Source organism: Cynocephalus volans, chromosome 11 (genome assembly GCF_027409185.1).
Source record: "Cynocephalus volans isolate mCynVol1 chromosome 11, mCynVol1.pri, whole genome shotgun sequence".
Lineage (NCBI taxonomy): Eukaryota > Metazoa > Chordata > Mammalia > Dermoptera > Cynocephalidae > Cynocephalus > Cynocephalus volans.
In genome coordinates this window covers 54,315,660-54,332,472 of record NC_084470.1, presented here as the reverse complement: position 1 = coordinate 54,332,472, position 16,813 = coordinate 54,315,660, and the positions used below count along the sequence as shown (strand labels likewise).

The following is a 16,813-nucleotide window of genomic DNA, read 5'->3' as shown; positions in this document are numbered from 1 at the left end:
GAGTTGGGATGAAGAGACTAGCTGGGAGTAGCTTCTTTTACAGTGACTTTGTGAGCCTTGTGAAGTGCATCTTACCATTTCTCTTCCTATTTTTCATATTCTTCTGAACGGTCTATGTAGATAGAACTGTAACATTTAGTCCTAGGTTTTGTTCTTTTTCCGAATTCACAAAAAATATATATTTTTTCAATAACATACCTAACTTTAGTAATACTGGCATCACCTAAAGAACATACATGTCCCCTGAGTGTGGGTAAACCAATTCTCAGATCTGCACAGGGGGCCTCTCTTTGGGAATTCGAGCCCAACCCTGGACTCAGTCACTTGGGGACTCCTGCCAGGGCAGGCACAGCTCCCAGCCATGCTCAGGGGAGCTCTGGTGTCTGCCACCAAGCTCGGGAGGAAGGGGCTATCTGCTCTCTGAAGACTGCCTCAGCAGAGCTCCTCGTCAGCGAGTGGGTAGGACTTAGAAGTGAACCATTCCACACCTCTTTTGAGGGTCCTGAAGTGGCTTCCACTGAGAGCCACAGTGTTTCTGGTGGGCGGTGAAGTCCTGCGTAGCCACAGAAGCTGCCCTCCCTGCTTGCAAATCTTTCTTTGGAATATCTGGGGAAAGATGAGGAGGGGATCTTCTGTCCACTCCTTACTCAGCCCAAGCAGCAGGCTGCCCTCGGCTGCTCCCAGCTCCACGTTGGGCCTCTGCTGTGAAACCCCAACTACCACCACCTCCTGACAGTGCTGCTCCCTCCTGCCTCAAGCTCTCCCTCCTGCCCAACCCCTGCACTCTCCACAGCACCCCCAAGATGAGACTGAAGGTATGGGGGTAACAAGAGGTAATTACAGCTGGAAGAAAAACCTTAAAGCTGGGTACCAAATATGGCTGTTCCCAGAGGACAGTGAAGACAAACCCATTAGGCCACTCCTGAGGCCCCAGTCCTCTTTCCTATGTCAGTATCAGCACTGGCTCCCCCCACACAGACCCTAGGCAGAGATCCCAGGCACCAGCCCTGTCCTTAGGAAAGCCCCACCCTTACTCACAGGCGCCTCTGTCCGGGATGGCCTGTTCCTCTTACCAGGGGTTGCTCACTAGGGCAGGTGGAAGTCAGCTGGGGAAGTCCAGGCATGGTCGCCTGCTCACTATCACCTCCTGATGCTGCAGAGGCAGCTGATTTGGACACACACAGGCACATGCAAACACACACACACACACACACGCCTGCCTTTTTTCTCTCTCTCTCTTCTTTCTTTCTTGCTTTCTGTTTTGCTTCCTTCTTTCCTTTTTCTTTTCTTTTTTTTTTTTTTTAACGTTTATCTCAGATTGCTTTCAGAAAGAAGACTGACCACCAGTCAGAAACAGGAACTCCTTTAAACAAAAATTATGTAGACCAGATCTCCTACTCGCCTGGCTCGAAGAAACAGGTGAATCCTTGAAATCACAACTTTCCTAGATAGTATCAAATCCTCAGGCAGGACTCCTTAGGCTCCAGAGTCAAAGGGATGGGATGGCCGGTTAGCTCAGTTGGTTAGAGTGTGGTGCTGATGATACCAACATCTGGGGTTCGATCTCTGTACCAGCCAGAAATACACACACACGCACGCACGCACGCATGCACGCACACACACACACACACACACGAGTCAGAGGGAACAACAGGACAGTTTATTCCCCTTGTCCACAGCAAGCCACAGGAGCCTGCCTGCAAGGAGAAGGACATCTTCCTAGGACAGTTAAGAGATGAATTTCATGCCTGTATAATATTTCTTAATTGATAATAAAAAAAAGCATGTACTTTAAAACTCATCTAACTTATTACTAACTGCACCCACCCCATTAAAAGGTCGGACCTGGAGGAAGGATAATGGAAAGGTAGTCCCTTGATAGTTCAGTGGTGTGGGTACCCCAGATGGGTTTTTTTTTTTTTTCCAAAAGATGACCGATAAGAGGGTCTTAACCCTTGACTTGGTGTTGTCAGCACCACGCTCTCCCAAATGAGCTAACCAGCCATCCCTATATAGGGATCCAAACCCGTGGCCTTGATGTTATCAGCACTGCAGTCTCCCAAGCGAGCCACAGGCCGGCCTTCCCAGCTGGGTGTTGATAGCCTGTTGTCACAAACTGGAACAGTCTTGTGTCACTTTAGTTCTAGATTTCAGAAAATATTGACTGGCTGCTGCATGTGCTCAAGACCCTGTAGCATAGCAGTGAGGACTGTTCCATGACGTTTCCATCAGTCTGTATCTAGCAGTCAGTATTTGTTGCAGGGGCTGCCACCCACCCAGGAGGGGATGTAGGTAATGGAAAATTAAAGTAAAACAGAGTGAGAATCTACTGTTCTGAGGGAAAAAGATGTCAAGTGAATGAAGGCTAGAATCCCTGCCTAGCACTTACTGTGTTATTTCAGGGAGGAAAAAAGCTAATCGAGTCACTTGTTCCTGTCTCCAGCTCTACCTGGGCTCTTCGGAAGGGGCACCCAATACCAGCAGTTCTGACTGCTCAGCTGTCAGCACCCAGGGCAGCCGTGCTGGCCGGGGACAAGCACGCCCCAGGGCTGATGGGTACATGGCAATCTCTCACGCAGGAACCGGATGTAGAGCTGTAATAATCATAATATTATAATATCAATTTTGCTTTAGTCATAATGTTGATTTTTAAAGATTAGATGACATTAGTAAAGGATATAGATATTTGTGTTTTTCAAAGGGTCATAGAGTGTTCAGATGGGGAAAGATAGACTGCCCTGGGAAGACTGTTAAAGATGGCCGGAAAATAGGAAACATTTGTGCTTTCTCTGTGGCCTGAAATTGAGGCTGCTTTTTATAAGGATCTGTTTTCACTTTGGTGATGGGTTTGGTGTTCATGAAGGATGGAACGAACCCCTCCTTACAGGACACCTTCACCTACCCAGGCGCTCAGAGGGGGACGGAGCTCCTCCACGCAAAGGAAGCTCCCGCTGCCGCCGCCGTTCCCACGCCTCCCACTTTCTCTGTCCATGTGCTGTGACCTGCAGTGCTTTCTTAGGTTAAAGTTTACTCCCCCTTGATATTTAAGAGAGAGGTTCATTTTAAGTTAAACTTTTGTTGAAACCTTATGTGGGCAGTGGACTGTTTCATTTCTTTCAGTAGACTGTTCAACTCATCCTTTTGTTTTCTAAACTCTGGGTTTCTTTCTCATGCCACAGTAAAGCTGTGACTTATGAGGCTGCACACTGGATTACCTCTGACCTCCACAGGCTCCTCCCTCAGAGGGTCACCCTTGAGTCACCCCAACTCGGGGTCCATTTAAAGATCTCTTGATTCCTGTGGTTTATCAGTGGTGTTTATTTCTATTCTTTGGGCTTTTAAGTCACATCTTGACCTAACCAAATTGACACGGTTTCAGTTCCGAGGTCTGAAAATGTCACCCAGCCACAGCGTTCATTGTGGGGGTTGTCTCTCTGGAGCAGACACTTGTGTCCTCTGGCTGTCCACACCTCCTCTCTCAGACTGAACCCTGAGCCCCGGGCTGTCTCTGGCTATCAGCTTGGAACCACCTGAGTAAAAGTGAGGACTGGCTAGATTGTCACCTTGGCTTTGGCTGGTCACAACCCCCCTGGGTCTCATCACCCAAGGGACTCAGCAACCTGTTTGACTACACATGGGCTCCCTGACCTTGGCACACAGGTGCTGTGAGAGAAGAACTCTGCCTCCCTCCAGGGCTTCCAGGCAGGATGGGAGTTCATTCTGAAGGCCCTCAGCACACCCTTCCTCCGGGCAGGGGTGGGAGCAGCAGGTTGCCTCTGTTCCAGTCAGGAGTGAGCTAGTTCCAGAGTAAGTCATGTTGTGTAAGTCTTGTCCAAGAAGCGTCTCCTCCAGACCAGATGCTGTTGGTCATCTGGATGACCTGAACAACGGGGTTAATGTCCTAGTAACAGAACTGAATGTGTCCTAATCATGTGGCTGAGGATAAGAGAAGACTGCAGAGCTTGCTGTCTTCTCAAACAGCCCGATACCATATTGTAGCAGAACCTGGACAGAGGATTTCATCTCTACATTTCAGTTTGAAAAATAACATCACACCTGTAGCTGTAGTTACTTCACTGAAAGATGCCATCAAAAGTAATTTTAAAAAGAAACTTAGTCTTTTCTACTCTTATTTGGGGGCAAACTGATTTCTATACTATTTTGCATTATTATTTGCTAAAATATGAAAATTTCCCCCTTTGTCACAGAATTGATTCTGAAACTTCCTTTCTGGGGTTTTAAGCACCTTTTAATATCTTGATTAAATATATGCTGACAGATCAGGATAGAAGTTAACACAATGTGTTCCAGAGCCAGACTGCCCTGGTTTCAGAGATTTAGTAGAAGCGGAAAATCTGAGCCAAGTGTGACGTGACAAAATGTAAGCTTCACTGAGCATCCAGAAATTCTGGCAAAACCTCATGGGTTGGAAGTGTGATCCAGCTGAATCTGAATCTCACAGCACAGGTGACCTGGGCAGATGGTTGGGTGATGTAATTACAATAGTACAAAAATGGAACAAGTCGACATTCAACATCAGGGAAGGGCGGGGCAGCGGCAGGGTAGGAGCCGGGCTCTGGAGCCAGACAGGCTGGGCTCAAACCTCCTGTGAGCTCTGTGACCTCGGGCAAGTTTCTTAACTTCTTTGTGCCTCTGTCTCTTCTGTATACTGGGGATAATGGAAGTCTCTGGCAGGGCGGAGATGAGGAGTAAATGAGTTAATATATGTATAGCATTTACAACAGTGCCCGGAATATAATGTAAGTGCTGGTCACTGTAAATATAATTTGCACACAGAGAATAGATTATAACAAACATTAAGAGTTATGTCATGTCAACAAAGCAGGAGGAGAAAAGAAAAGCAGATGTATACGTACAATTAGAAGTGCAGAGAATGCAGAAGTAGCCAAGATCGGTGTGAAGCTGGCACAGGGAAACCTTGAAGCACGGAACCCATGCCCAGACTCCGATGCCCAGGTCACACAGCACGTGGGAAACAGTCTGGGTGGAGTGTGTCCACCAATGCTGCAGCCTGGGGTTCCTGGGGAAGGGTTAGTGTCATTAACTGCTTAGTGATTCCACTTGTACTTTAGAGAAATGGAAAGGATCACATTTTGTGTGCGCATAACTTGAAGAAAATACAAGCATCTTCTCACTGATGGCGCGTGAAAGGACGGGGGCACTGAGCAGCTCTGATGAGGGCTGCTGCGCTTGATAATGTTTCCCCAGCCAAGGGCATGGGTCCTCCTCTCGTCAGTTGTGCTTGATCCTTTTCCTTAGCATCCACCTCCTTTTAGCCACCTGTGGAACTCCATGGCTGTAGTGTTGGCAGCATCTATTGATTTCAACAGCCAGATTTGAGAGACGGCTGTAGTTAACTGGACACAGTTGGCGGCCTGTTCCAGGAGCATCAGAACGAGTGAGGGGTGGTGGAAAGTGAGCCTCTGGGCTCCGGGCTCCTCACACTCCATTGGAAGTCATTTGCAGTTTCAGGATATCTATGAAATTCCCTTTCAAAGTGTTTTTAACTTCTGCTTTGAAAATTTTGCGCTGAAACTCATGTGCAGAGAAAGCAGGGTTCAAAAAAGCATTTGAGAAAAACATCCCCCAAATAACTTTTTTGTTTTTTTTTTTGTTTTTTTTTACTCTAACATTTACCCTCCCCAGGGTTAGCTTAGGCAGCTAATGAACCGTGTGGACATTCATATCTCACCTGATGGACCAGCTGGGAGCTTTCTTGGAGTAGGGTTTGATTTTCTTGGAGGAGTCTCAGCTCTGGCTGGAACCAAGCTAATTGGCAGCCTTTCTGGTGGCCCTTGAGTGTCCCCCTCCCGCCTCCCGCCCAGCTGTGACTACAGACCACCTTTACCTTCACAAGAGACACCCCTGAGCTGTGGACGTAAGATCCTGCCCCCACTGAGTCAGAATCTTAGCAACTGGCGCCCAAATCTGTATTGTGACCAGGGCAGGTAGCTGCTGGGAACTCTGAAATCCTGGCACTACTGACATAAAGCCCAGCAGCATGTGTATGAAATCACGTGACTGAAAGACTTGTGGTCCCGAGAGTGACGCTGACTTCAAGAACTTGAGTATTTCTTATTTATACACACATGGAAATGGGGGGCCTCTCCTGTTCATCTTAATCACACGGGGGTGACTAGCTGAGCTAGAATCTCTCTGGCTGCTGCTGTGGGCTTGAAGCTGTGCTGGTCACACCTCCACAAGGATTCACTGAGCTCCGACTCAATGCCAGACGCTGCTGTGGCCCTGCTCTCCAGAGAGTACACACCAGGTAGGATAGAACACTTAGAAAAAACATGCATGCAAACAGTGAAAAACCGAGATGGTATGAGTGGAGTGCAGGAATTAAAGTAGAGGGATGTGTCGGTGACAGGAGGCTGTGCTGGGGAGGAGACGGTGAGGACTGAGCAGCAAAGCAAAGTGGGCAAGGCAGGCGGCCGGAGGGCCCAGAAGCAGGGAGATGGTGGTTGGAGCAGAGCCAAGGCTGAAGTGTGTGGCCACAGGGGATGGGGACAAGAGAAAAGTAGGGGATTAGGTGTAGCCCCAAGTGTGATGGGAAACCTTGGCAGCAGCATGTTCTGGGCCCCTGTTTTAAAACATTGCTTGGGCTGCTTTTGGACAAGAGTTGAAGAGTCTGGGAGAAGATCTGAGCACAGACAGGGGTGGCAGCCTCGGGTGCTCACAGGAGAAGCGGGTGTGCTTGGAAGGTGGGGTGCACAGAACTTGCTGGCAGACCATGGCAGGGGTGAGGGGGCAGGCGTTGCAGACACAGCTTGTGTCGGTGCTGTTCCTGATGTGCAGACGACTGGGAGAAAAGCTGGCTGGGAGGCAGGCAGGGACTGAGAGCACTGGCACATTTGCTTGCTGGCAGGTCTTCCAGTGTTACTTTTGTCAAATATGAAGGTGAAGCAACCTCTGCAGAGGGAGAGGTGGGCATAGCTCTCCCGGGATCACCTGGGCTGCTTCCATGGGCCCTCCTGCCCCTCCGCCTGCTGCTGCCAGGGCTTGTCAGAAGCCTAGTGGCATCACCAGGCCCAGGACAAGCCCAGATATTTAATGATCTAATACGATGACGAATATTTTCAGAATGCTGCTTGTTCGAGGTCAACTTTCCGGTAGCTATAACACATAAAAGTAGTCTTTGTGAAAATACAGTACTTTGCAAGGTCTTGACTGTCCTTTTCATCTGCATTGCCAGATGGCTGTGTATTCTGTGCTGTCGCCAGCAGCACGTCCTCACACATGTTGCCTTGCTGCGTCCCCAGGCCACGTTGCAAGAAACCCTCCTTGTGGGTGCAGGGGTGGTGAGGAGTGTGTGCACAGCTCGAGTGGGTGGCTCCCAGTGTGTCTCCCTTCCTGCCCGCCCTTCCACACCTGGGGGAGCTCAGAGGCATGGCCTCTTTTCAGGGCCTCTGCACTTCAGCTGCATGTTAGGATCACATGGTCAACTTCCAAAAATCCTGATTCCCAGGCCACACAGCAGGCCAGTTAAATCAGAATTGGGGTGGGGGAGTGAGGTGCATTTAATGATTAGATTCCTACTATAATCATTACTAATAACGATGCAAAAATTAGTCTGCTTTCTAAAGAATAATTTGGAGCATGAGTGTTTTAATGAGTCACTAGTTGGGGAAAAATTCTGTTCTCTCGTCATTCTGATACTTTTTATAGGGAAGAAGTCAGCTCTATTATCCTGCTTATATTTTTATGAAGGTTTTAATTTAAGGATCCCCAAAGAAGCCAGGGTGTTTTTAAGGGGATAATGTTGCTCCTCCCACCCCCATCTCCCCCCACACCTCCCAGCCAAGTTTGCTAAAGAGAAGAAGCCAAAGAGCTGAGCTGCAAGAGGCAGCCTGGTGCCTGGGGGGACTGCCCTGGCCCCCTCAGCTGGAGTGTGGCCTGGGGGTCCCATCCTCACCCCTTGGGACTCCTGCTTGCTTATTTGTGAAAGGTGGCACACAACAAACCAGAGACTTCCAAGCCTGGGATGGTCAGTGGACAAACTTTGAGGGTCATTAAAGATTCAGAGAGTCCTGGGCCCCACTTCAGACCAGGGAGTGTCCCAGGAAGGGGGCCTACGAGTCTGCATTTAAGTGGCCGTTGGACCGAGTCATCCTCAAGGCTTCTTCCCAGTTAGAAATTCTGTGATTCTGAAGTTAATTCTTAATGCCAGTGCTCACCGTCTCCCTGCGTGGAGGGTGTGAGAAGCATGCTTGCATGGGGACTGTGGCTGGGGTGCAGCCTGCGCTCCACTGGGAGGGGATTGGCATCACAGTCACTACCAAGGACAAATGGGGTGTTGCTGTTAAAATTGCACAACCCCAAACTGAGGGGATCCCTACCCGTGAACAGTAGATAGCATCGGTTCACCCAAGAGAAGTCGTCCCAAAGTCAGACAGCCATAAATGTGGTGGCTTCTGACTCTACCTTTCAGACTCGCTGGCCCAGCCTGCCAGCTCTGTGCAGGGAAGGGTTGGAGTCAGTCACTGACCTTGTGCCAATTAACTCCTCGGGCAGCCAGGCTGTTGCAGCTCATTTCCTCCAAGTTGCTTGGGTTTTTCTTTAGGCTTTAGCTACAGGTTTCAATTTGTGGTTATGCCGTTCACTCAGCATCTCCCAGCTGGGGAGTGCAGGCATGAGGACACCCAGAGGGGTCAAGCTGAGCCCCAGCTCCCCACCACGGCCCTGGGAAGCAGAGTGCTCCTGGGAGCAAATCACCTGGCCCATCACTGTACTGCAAAGGTTCTGGGAGCATAAGCCTGCTTGTCCCCCATCTTCCTTGGACTGCCAGGCTGGCCTTGAGATGCCTCTCAGCTCTGGCCCGACTCGGGGATCACAAAGCTCCTGTGCAGCAGATCAGGCCCTGAGGGATCAGCCAGGGAGGGAGGGACTATGGGTGGATTTGTCCCAACTGACCAAGCCATTAGGCTTAATCATTTGTGGCTTTTAAAGAAGCTTGTTTGAGGACAGGTGAAGGAAAGGGCAGAGACAGCGAGAATTGTAGGGTCTCTGGCTGTCCTTCCTACCTTTGCTGCCAGCAGTGCAGGCCAGTGCACACGGCCCGTGACCCCATTGACATCCCCCAGCTCTTATAGGCTCCCTGAGTAGGGCAGACATGGCAGGTAGAAGGATCCCAGCCAAGCAGGCTCTGAGTTCCTCCTCAAATCTGTGTGAAGTCCCTGACCCTGGGCCTGAGAGAAGGGGACCGTGGTCACTGAGGAAGCCCCCACCAGCCCATTGATTATAAGGACAAATAGGGGCACTACAGGGGCAGCTCCAAAAAGTGAGACAAAAAAAAATCACCTAGATCTTAGTTGTTCAGAGGAGAAGGCCCTTCTGCTCCAGCCTGTGGAGTAGGAGGCCTCACTCCCTCCAGGAGACCTCTCCTGGGAGAGCTACTGGACACCTCTGAGCCCTGCCACCTGGTATCACAGGGCTCCCAGCCATAGCCACACACATAAATGGGGGAGCAATTTGCACTTTGAAAAGAGCCTCAGATGTTACCCATTTTAATATTCCTACCTATGTGGAATGCCAGGGAAATGTGGCTGCAGGATGCTGTGAAAGCTAGGGAATGTTCTATACTCATTATTCTAGTTTAGTTAAATGTATTTAACGTTTAATTTCTTATAGTTACTTGTTGATGGGGAAATAGATTCATATTCATTCTCTGTCCTCTCTCTTAAAAAGACATTTTAAAAGTCTTAAAAGTATTAAATGACACCAGGAAGCAGAGTCTGCAGTGAACCTGTGCTGAAATATTTTTCTTTAGGGGGTATATTACATGAGTAGTTAACAGGCTGAGTGAAAGTGTGGGAGGGCCTGAAGTGTTAGTAATGGAAAAGGTAGCAGATACAAAAAATAACTTCTGGGGAGACTCTCATGGGACATGACAGTTCTGCTTCTCCAGGTCTGTGAACTAAAGCCACCTCTCCATCACCCTATCAGGTGGAAGGTTACAGAAACATTGCAGCCGTGGGTCATTTGGACAGGGTGTGTTTCTTGCCAATGTTAACTCCTGTGTCCACCCCCTGCTCCAGGCCTGCTGAAATGCTGTAGCCGCTACAGAAAGACCCTGCCCCCACTGGTAAGCTGGTCACCAGGACTCCACCTGGCGCCTTCCCCCATCAAAGGCCATCTTCTAATCCCTTCACCATGGATGAGCAAGGACCAGGCAGTCCCCTCCCCAGCCCAAATGGAGAGGGGTCAGCCTCCAGGAGCCCATTTCTGCGCCACCCTGTGGAAGACAGACTCCTCTCAGAAAGACGAGAACTGGCAGGAGTTAAATGGGCTCCCTTGAGATACTTTAGATCTAAAGGATCCTTGAGAAGTGAACCTGCGTTGAAGCAGGAGACAGGCTTTTGATGTGAAAGGGGCTGTTCTCCCTGAAAGCCAGAGGGAGCTGGCATTCCCTTGAGTTCTGTGGGGCACTCAGGACTCCCAAAGTACCCAGGGCACCAGCAGTGTTTGTGCTTAGAGTTTTGTTTTTCCATGAGTAAACAGCTGTTGTCGAAAATGTGTGTGTGTGTGCGTGTGCGTGTGTTAAGCTAAATTCCAAAGTAGTTATTCATTTATTCAACAAACATGGCAGAGCTATAGTAAATGTTTTCCAGCATCCCCAAGGCAGAGGTGGCTGGGACCTTTGGGCTGGGGGAGGTGGGAGGCTGGGAGCAGCAGGACTCCCCACCTCCATGGCTGCCTGATGCGTGATGGGGGCTTTTCCCCTTCTGATGGGTCCCTGCAGCTCCCATCCTGCCATCCAGGAGGGCACTTCCATCCTGGCCTCACCCTCAGGGAGACTCCATGGGATGTTCTCAGTGAGATGAGGTGGAAGGTGGTCCTACAGCTATAGGGACAAAGGGCTGATAAAAAATGTCTGATGATTTGGGGTGTCTGCTCTGGGCCAGGAGCTTCATGTACAATAATCCTCACAGCCACCCTGAACAACATGCACCATTGCTCTCCCTGTGCAGATGCAGAAACTCAGGCCCAGCGAGGTCACACTGCCTATGTCGCTCAGCTTGTAGGGGCAGAGCAGAGACTTGGCCCCAAGTCAGTGCCCCGTCCTCTCCCAGGCCCTGTCCCACACCCCTCTCATCCTGGACGTCCAGGGAGGAGGAGATGCCGGCTGCTTCTCATTTTAGTGTCCTTAAAATCCCTGCTGCACTGGGCTCGCACAACACAGTGCTGCATTTCCTCCCACATTGGCTGTTTCCCATCTTGTCAGAGTCACACACACAGAGAGACTTGCAGGAAGCCATGGCAGTGGGGGTCACCACTTCCCTGGAATTCAAAACCGCAGAGAGTGGGGACCTCCACCACCTCTTAGGTGCCACCACATGGCTTGCATGGCTCACCTGTTGTCCTGTGTTTTCTCAACAGCAAATGAAGCTTGTGGCCGAGAACCTGAAAGAGGAAGCGAGGGAAGGTGGAAAGGAGAAGGCAACCTGAGCACGCGGCACTCCCAGCTGCCCTGTCCACGGAGGCCTGTGTCTGCGTGACACCTGCTGCCTGCACGTGGGCGGGAGGGTACCTTTGGTAGCATCATGGCGCCTGAACCCAGATCCAATGCTTGGCCAAATGAAATGGCTCCCACGTGCAGCACCCTCTCACTCTGCAGGGTCCCAGCTCAGGCAGGCAGGTCTTGGCAGTGCCCCTGTACTGCCCCTTCCAGCTTCCCTCCTGGGACGCACGTGCCACTCCAGCTACCTGACTGCCCCAGAGCCACTGCTGCCCTAGAGCCCTCTGCCACGGATGAGCTGCCAGCTCCCTGTGTTACCCTCACTCCTGACCCGACAACAGCCCAAGGACCCATGGACAGGATGGTGGGTTGGGGTGCCCACCATGCCCATCACAGGAACCATTCTGGAGGCAGTTCCTGCCCAGCCTCAGGTGGAGTGAAGCCACATGTGGGCCTCTTACCTGGTTCTGTTTTGCAATATGTTAACAGACCCTTTATCAACCAAACAGTGTAATTGAGCTATTAAAGGCACCCTGCACCTCTCTGACTCCTGCTTCCCGCACGTGGACCAAATGGCCTGCTTTTCTCTGAAATGAGCCCTGGGCCAGGTTACTAAAGGTGGAGCAGTGAGATTGGTGGGGGGCTTGGCTTGAGGCCGGGCACCAAAGCTTGCAACCTAAGCCCAAGCCGTCTTCAGGAGCTCCTGCTGCAGCTGGCACCTGCCCTGAGGGAGCCCATGAGGGCACTGGGGCTGCTTTCATGTGCAGGTGTACACACAGCATCAGGCTGAGGCCAGCTGCCACTCCTGACACCCTGGCAAGGGCTGGAGCTGCAGAGGAGGAAGCCACCATTGCCTGTGGTACCATCCACCTCCCTGGCGGCATCCATGGGACCACCCCTCATTCACAGGCAGGACAGTACCTTGTAGGCCAGCCTGGCACATAGGAGTATGGCTCTGCAGGCACAGAGGCCATGACCCTAAAGCCCCTGTTTGTTCCCTTGGCTGTGGTCCAGCTCTGAGGACCACTCTGTATCCTACCTGTCCCACCAGCTATTCAGACTGCATGTTCAGCCTCATGAAACAAGGCTCAGGCAGCCCCTCCCTGCCAGCACCCACCACCTTCATAGCCGAGATGCTACAGATTCAGAAAACCCAGATGCCCCAGCCCACCTGGGCAAGGGGGAAGAACAGGGAGGGGCTGGCGTACCTCCTAGTTGGCAAAACTGTCCCCCTCAGCTCAGAGGTATGGCACTTCTATGCCCTTCTTCACCTCAGATGGGGGCAGGCTCATCAAGCCAGTTCAGGCATCACTTGTTTTGGGGAGCCCCAACTCCCTCCCCGCCTATCATTTCTGTTTGTTCCTGTTGGACCTGCCAGACCCTTGTATCTTCTAGCACGGACATCCTTGAGTTAGCTCTGGGATGAGTCACTCCAGGCCATAACTATTCAGTGATGGTTCAGTGTTTGATGGACACTTTCTAGAACAAGCTCATGTTTTAAAATGGCAGTGAATGGCAGCCACTGATATAGGCCTGAGCCGTGAGCCCCGAGCCCCTGGGGCTCCTGAGTTTGCTGTAACGGAAAAAATTCCAATGGGTTCTTGGCCCCAGCTCGTGGTCTCCCCAGAGCCTGGCTCAGGGAGTTAGTCACATGAACACAGCTGGAGTGAAGCAGTGGGTCCTGGGTACCCAGAACATGAACCCAGCAGCTTGTCTGCCTGCCTGTGGTCATAGCTGCTTCCCAGCCAGGCAATCTCGGGCCTGGCCAGCCGTCCTCTGTTCTGTGAGGGGCCAGCACAGACCCAGGCCTCCCTGCGTTCATGACTGTGCAGTCCCTCCTTAATTGAATTGAGGAAGACACACAGGACGGTGCCGTCCCAGCCCTCACGCACACGCTGGCCTCAAGCAGCCTGTTCCCACTGGTCGTGGTCTCCCTCTGGAACCACCCGCCTCTCCCTGCTCCCTGCACTTCACTTCCTCCTTCCCGACTCTTCTGGCCACTGTTTTGTTGCTGGCCTCACCTCAGCCCGCAGGTCACCCACACCACTGTCCTGCCAGCCGCGGTGGGGGACCCTCTCATGATGACCACCCACCCTGGCTGTGCTGCCTGAGGCCCATGGGGGCTTCACCCAAGAGAATGTTCCCCACTCTGCTTACTTGGTTCTCCCGACACCCCTGAGGACTCCACCTGGGTGAAAACTCACCTCAGGTTGTTCCTAGCCCGTCTCCCTCCACAGAGCTACCAAGAGCTGGGAGGCACCTGCCTGCTGGGGACGAACACGCACACCAGAGATGCCAGCCCCCAGCCCGGTTAAGAAAAGGTACATAAGGACATGGTGCTGAGAGCGGGAGGCTGAGAGCAGTGTCTGCTGATACATGAGGCAGGGACAGAGCTGGGAAGGCAATTCTGCACCCAAGGAAAGCCCCTCATTTCTCAGATGAGGGCATGAGGCCCACGGGAGGAGGGACTTGCCCACCCTGGTGAGTGAGAGGAGACCGGAACCGGGTCGTTAGACCCCAAGCCCAGTGCTCCCCCAGTCCCTGAGCAGCCTTCAAGGAGGATGAGGGAGAGCTGCTCTGCGGGGCAGGGCAGGTCATGGGAAAAGAACCTCGGCCACCAAGGGGACCCCAACGCCCGAGGGCAGGAGGGGAGTGCTGGGCCTGGTTCTCACGCACAGGCCTCTCCCTCAGGCGAGGCTGCTCAGCCTCGGGGGCGGCCCTTGCTGGGCGGGAAGCACTGTCCTGGCACAGGCTACTGTCCACGGGCTCCGGGACTTGACTGCACAGCCGGGGCCCTGCCACCCACCACCTCTGCCGCGGCCCTGCCCTGAGCTCCGCTCTCGGCCTCCCCATGGAACACAGCTAGGGACAGGTTTCCCCTCACTGTCGCATGCACCCCTAAACTGTCTCCCTCAAGCCATGAGGTGCAAACTATCACCAAGCCCCACAGACTGTCAGGGGAACTTGACCCCAGACCCGATTCTCTTCACAGCCAGCTCTTCCCGCACAGCCAGCCACTGCCACACTGAGTTCTGTCCCGCTGACATTTTTTGGGCACCTCCATGGGGGTGAGGGCATCACAGCCCACACAGGAGGCTCCTCTCACCCTCCAGGGCACTGAAGTCCCTGCATCAGAGGCCGACGGGAACCCCGGAGCAGACCGGGGCTGTGGCTGCCGGGGGGAGATCAGGCGGCGGCCCGGCCCCTTCTCTGCGTCCCGGCGGCCACACTGCCACACTCCCCGCCAGCAGCTCAAAAGCCCAGACTTGAGAACGGATCGTTATTTAGTAGCTTTCGGGAGCAAACAAGAAGCAAACACCCAGGGCTTCCCAGCCCTGCGGCAAGGCGGGAGGGCCGGGAGCCGCTGGCTCGCTTGCTCCTGTGTGTGGATGAGGAAGCTGAGGCACACGGGGTCCTTGTGAGTCCCCCCACTCACAGCAGGGCGCCTGTCTCCACAGCCCGCACCCTCAACTGCCCTTCGCCCTCTGCTGGCACCGTGCTTGCCGCCAGCCCCGCAGTCTGCCTCCCCGCACCTGAGTCCTGCAGCTCCTGCCCTTCTGAGGAGGTGGAAGGCCACAGTACGAGGACCACAGTGTCCAGGCTGGTCCTTACTGAGTTTTAAGAATCCTATGGCCCTGCAAGGACGGTGCCTTGGCAAACAGCCAGGTACTGTGGGTCCTGGTCTGCGGAGGCTCCGGGCTCCCTCCATGCCCTCCACACCCCACCCTCAGGTGGCTTGAAGAGAAAGGGACCTGACAGCAGCTGGAGCCTCTGGTGCCTACAAGAATCCAACAGGACCTGAAGGAGGGGCTTGGCCCCTCTGCCAAGGCTTGGAAGCACCTCAGACTTTGGGGCACCATTTTGTCCCAACCATGAGAGGGGCCACAGCCTCTCCAGGGGAAGGAAGATGCTTTTCCTGGTGCTGGGGGAGACCCATTCAAGTAGGCACAAGGGAAGGGTGTGGGAGCTGTTTATCCCAACTCTTTTAAGAGTCAAAGTTAGGAGGTATTGTGCACTAGCCCAGGGGACCCAACCAAAGCCTGCACCAGGGTGGGCAGCGAGGCTGGAATCAGGGCCATGTGGCTGGCAGGGGTCAGGCTCAGCAACAGGGCCTCTGATTCCTCAGAGGGTGGCCACAGACCTGGGGGAGAATCCCTGGACCTTGTTCAATGCAGATGCCCAGTGCCACCACCCAGGCCTGAGGAGCCAGCTGGTGGTGGTGTGGTCCAGGAATCTACCCCAGTGGACGCTGTTGTGCACTGAAGTCTGAGAACCACAGCGGGGGTGGAAGGCCTTACTGGTTTCTGCCCGGGAGTGGCTCATGCTAAGGGCCCTTGCAGAGTCAGCCTCCTTCTGCACTGACTTGTCACCATGGTGCCAGGTGTGGGGGGCTCTATGGGCTGCCAGGGATGTGGAGCAACAAGCATCCGGGGCCTCAACAGGGCCCAGGGCAGAGAGGAGCAACAGGGTACAGGGCCACAGAGACTCTTCCAGCTTGCTCCACACCTGGCATCAGATGACTGAGATTCGTCCTGTGTAAGCCCTCAGATTCCTGGGCAGTGCAGAGTGGCGTCCTCCACTCAGCAGGGAAGAGAAGGCTCTAAGCTTCCTGCTGATTGGTATGTGGGGGCCTCATGTGATTAAAAAAGTCAGAGAAGTATGATGGAGTTTGTCCCCTGAGCTTGTGGCACAGATCATGCTCAGAGCCGAGGGACAGTTCTCGCCCAGCCCCACTTTCCTCCCAGACAGCTGTTCCCAGGGAATGGCCATCCAGACCAGGGACGCTTCAGTGTACTGGAATTCTTCAGGAAGTGTTGTGAGAGTAGGTCTTAGCACCTGAGGTAGAATAAGCTGCCCCTCCTACACATCCACAATCTCTTAGGACCAGATATGTCAGGGAATTTGGAGTTTTTCAGGTGCTAGGAAGATGACAAGATGCATTTACATATGTTGTGCAATAGCTCTCGTGTGGTTTAGAGGAGTGGAACCTTATAGTCAGATGCCTTAACATTACTTTGCTCAGCCTTCTGGCACTAAAAGGTCAAAGGCAAAGTTGAGATAGTGTCATCCTCTGTCTCACCTCTCCCCATCCAGGTGGGAGCCTGAGGCGTGGGCTCTAGGATCAGATTGGAGCTGTGTCCTTGACCAGGTCCTTTATCTTCCTGAGCCTTAATACACCCCCCACCATCCCCCATGAAATGGGGAAAACATGTCTGCCCTGCCCTGCCCATCCCTTCTGTGGGTGCTATCAAAGTAACATCCACACACTCCACTTTTAGGTCTGTGAACTCTGCTTTGGAGAAAAGGTTTGCACTCCACACCTCTTCTGCC

General features: G+C 52.8%; 1 protein-coding gene across 4 annotated transcripts in view; it reads left to right on the top strand.

Annotated features, from left to right (window-relative positions):
* ANO10 (anoctamin 10) overlaps nt 1–12,044 on the top strand; it is a 205,453-nt gene extending 193,409 nt beyond the window's left edge. For all 4 annotated transcript variants that reach the window (XM_063113792.1, XM_063113791.1, XM_063113793.1 and 1 more), the window contains one exon: nt 11,404–12,044. In XM_063113792.1, the coding sequence (XP_062969862.1) occupies nt 11,404–11,472 (69 nt within the window). In that variant the 3' untranslated portion in view covers nt 11,473–12,044. The remainder of the gene's footprint in view (nt 1–11,403) is intronic.
* Nucleotides 12,045–16,813: the final 4,769 nt, after the last annotated feature.